This window comes from Rhagoletis zephyria, unplaced genomic scaffold (assembly GCF_001687245.7).
Source record: "Rhagoletis zephyria isolate East Lansing unplaced genomic scaffold, Rhagoletis_zephyria_1.1 Rzeph_scaffold_60024, whole genome shotgun sequence".
In the NCBI taxonomy this organism is placed as follows: domain Eukaryota; kingdom Metazoa; phylum Arthropoda; class Insecta; order Diptera; family Tephritidae; genus Rhagoletis; species Rhagoletis zephyria.
Window position 1 is genome coordinate 1 of NW_016217075.1, and position 1,630 is coordinate 1,630.

Consider the following 1,630-nt stretch of genomic DNA (forward strand, 5'->3'; position numbering starts at 1 on the left):
TAGTTTTTAACTCTACGAGAACTTTTAGAAAAGACTTTGCAATAAAATAATGAAAATGATTTTTAAAAACTTTGTTTTTTAAATTTGTTTCTCCCACACTTAGTTTATTTTCAAACATAAAAATTTAAATTTTTATTTATTTTTTGTACCTGCAAAATAGGCAAACCATCGACAATAACCTTTATTTTAAGGTACAAATAAATAATGTTAGCCACTACAATGCTCCTAAACTAGCCCACATTAGATAACTTTCTAAATGTCAGTATTTATTTTAAATTGTCAATTATGCAAATTTTACATTTTATATACNTGTTTCTAAATATATCTAAACACACACACTTATTACCAAAATGAAATCAATAATGATTTCATTAAGTTTTTTTCTTTTTTTAATTTTTTATGTTTCAGCTCAGAACGACCCAAACTGCGGCACCAAGGAACCAAAAGTTGGCCCAACCATACCATTTAAACCACTTGCTGCTGACAAATCTGGACTGGGTATTGTTGGCGGCGTTGAGGCTCTGCCCCACGAGTACCCGTTTGCAGCATCAATTGGAAAGCTTCATACATTAGCTGATAATATTACGCTTGGTTACCGCTCTTTGTGTACTGCGTCGATAATTCACCCACAGTTTCTCTTGACAGCAGCTCATTGCTCAAACGTAGTAGAGAATGATATGCCAAGAGCTGTTGTTGGTATGTCAAAAAATACTTAAACTTGCTGTAACTTTACAAACTTTTGTTTCTAGCTGCCCACAATATTAGCGCTCAGGCAGTAGGCGGAAATGAAGCTCACAAAGTGATGGCACTCATTGAAAAGTTTATTCCCCATCCTAGTTATGAAGAAATTTCACATTTAACATATGACATTGCTTTAGTGAAACTGACTCAACCACTTGATGTGTCTGGCAATCCTGACCTGGGGACAATTTGTGTTCCTCCACAAGATACCAAAATAAACGCTTACGTTGGGAACCTTACTACTGCTGTAGGCTGGGGCGACACTAATAACTCATCAGAAAGCGACGAGATATTGCGAAAGATAGTTGGCATGTCAGTTATTCCAATGAGCGTATGTTCACAAAAGTTTGGTGGTATAACATATGATGAAGAAGACTATTTGCTTTGCCTTTATCTTGAAGGAAGTAGTATTTGTATTGTAAGTAAAGTTAAAAATATTTAAAATTTTTTTAAGTTACTTATTAACACTTTTTAGGGCGATTCTGGAGGTCCTCTCATGCTAAAAATTGAAAACAGATGGACTGTTGTAGGAGTGACTAAATTCGTATACTCTGGTTGTCCACAAAAAGACTGGCCGCAAGGTTTCTCTCATGTATCTTACCACTCGGACTGGATTTGGAAAACAATCAAGGAAAATTTAACTAAATAATTTTTAATTTTTGTTTGTGCTTGTAGTAATGTGGGCCCCAACCGCTACAAAACTTTTTTATAAACTTTTTAATACATCAAATATTGTTTTTTAATTAAAAAACGCGTTTTTATTATTTGCTGTGTAAAATTTGTTTTGATTGACATGAATTCCAGTATTTGATGAGGCGATTCTATATAATAAATTTTTTATAATTTTTTTAAGTTTTTAAAAACTGATTTTTTTATTTGTAGTTATTGA

At 32.9% G+C, this 1,630-nt stretch overlaps 1 protein-coding gene across 1 annotated transcript; it reads left to right on the forward strand.

Annotated features, from left to right (window-relative positions):
- Positions 1–408: 408 nt before the first annotated feature.
- On the forward strand, positions 409–1,322 carry LOC108356493 (tryptase-like; the record flags this gene model as incomplete). The annotated part of the gene is made up of 3 exons (XM_017607596.1): positions 409–696; positions 750–1,159; positions 1,217–1,322. Coding segments are annotated over 3 exons (804 nt in total), but the record flags the coding sequence as incomplete, so codon positions are not given.
- Positions 1,323–1,630: the final 308 nt, after the last annotated feature.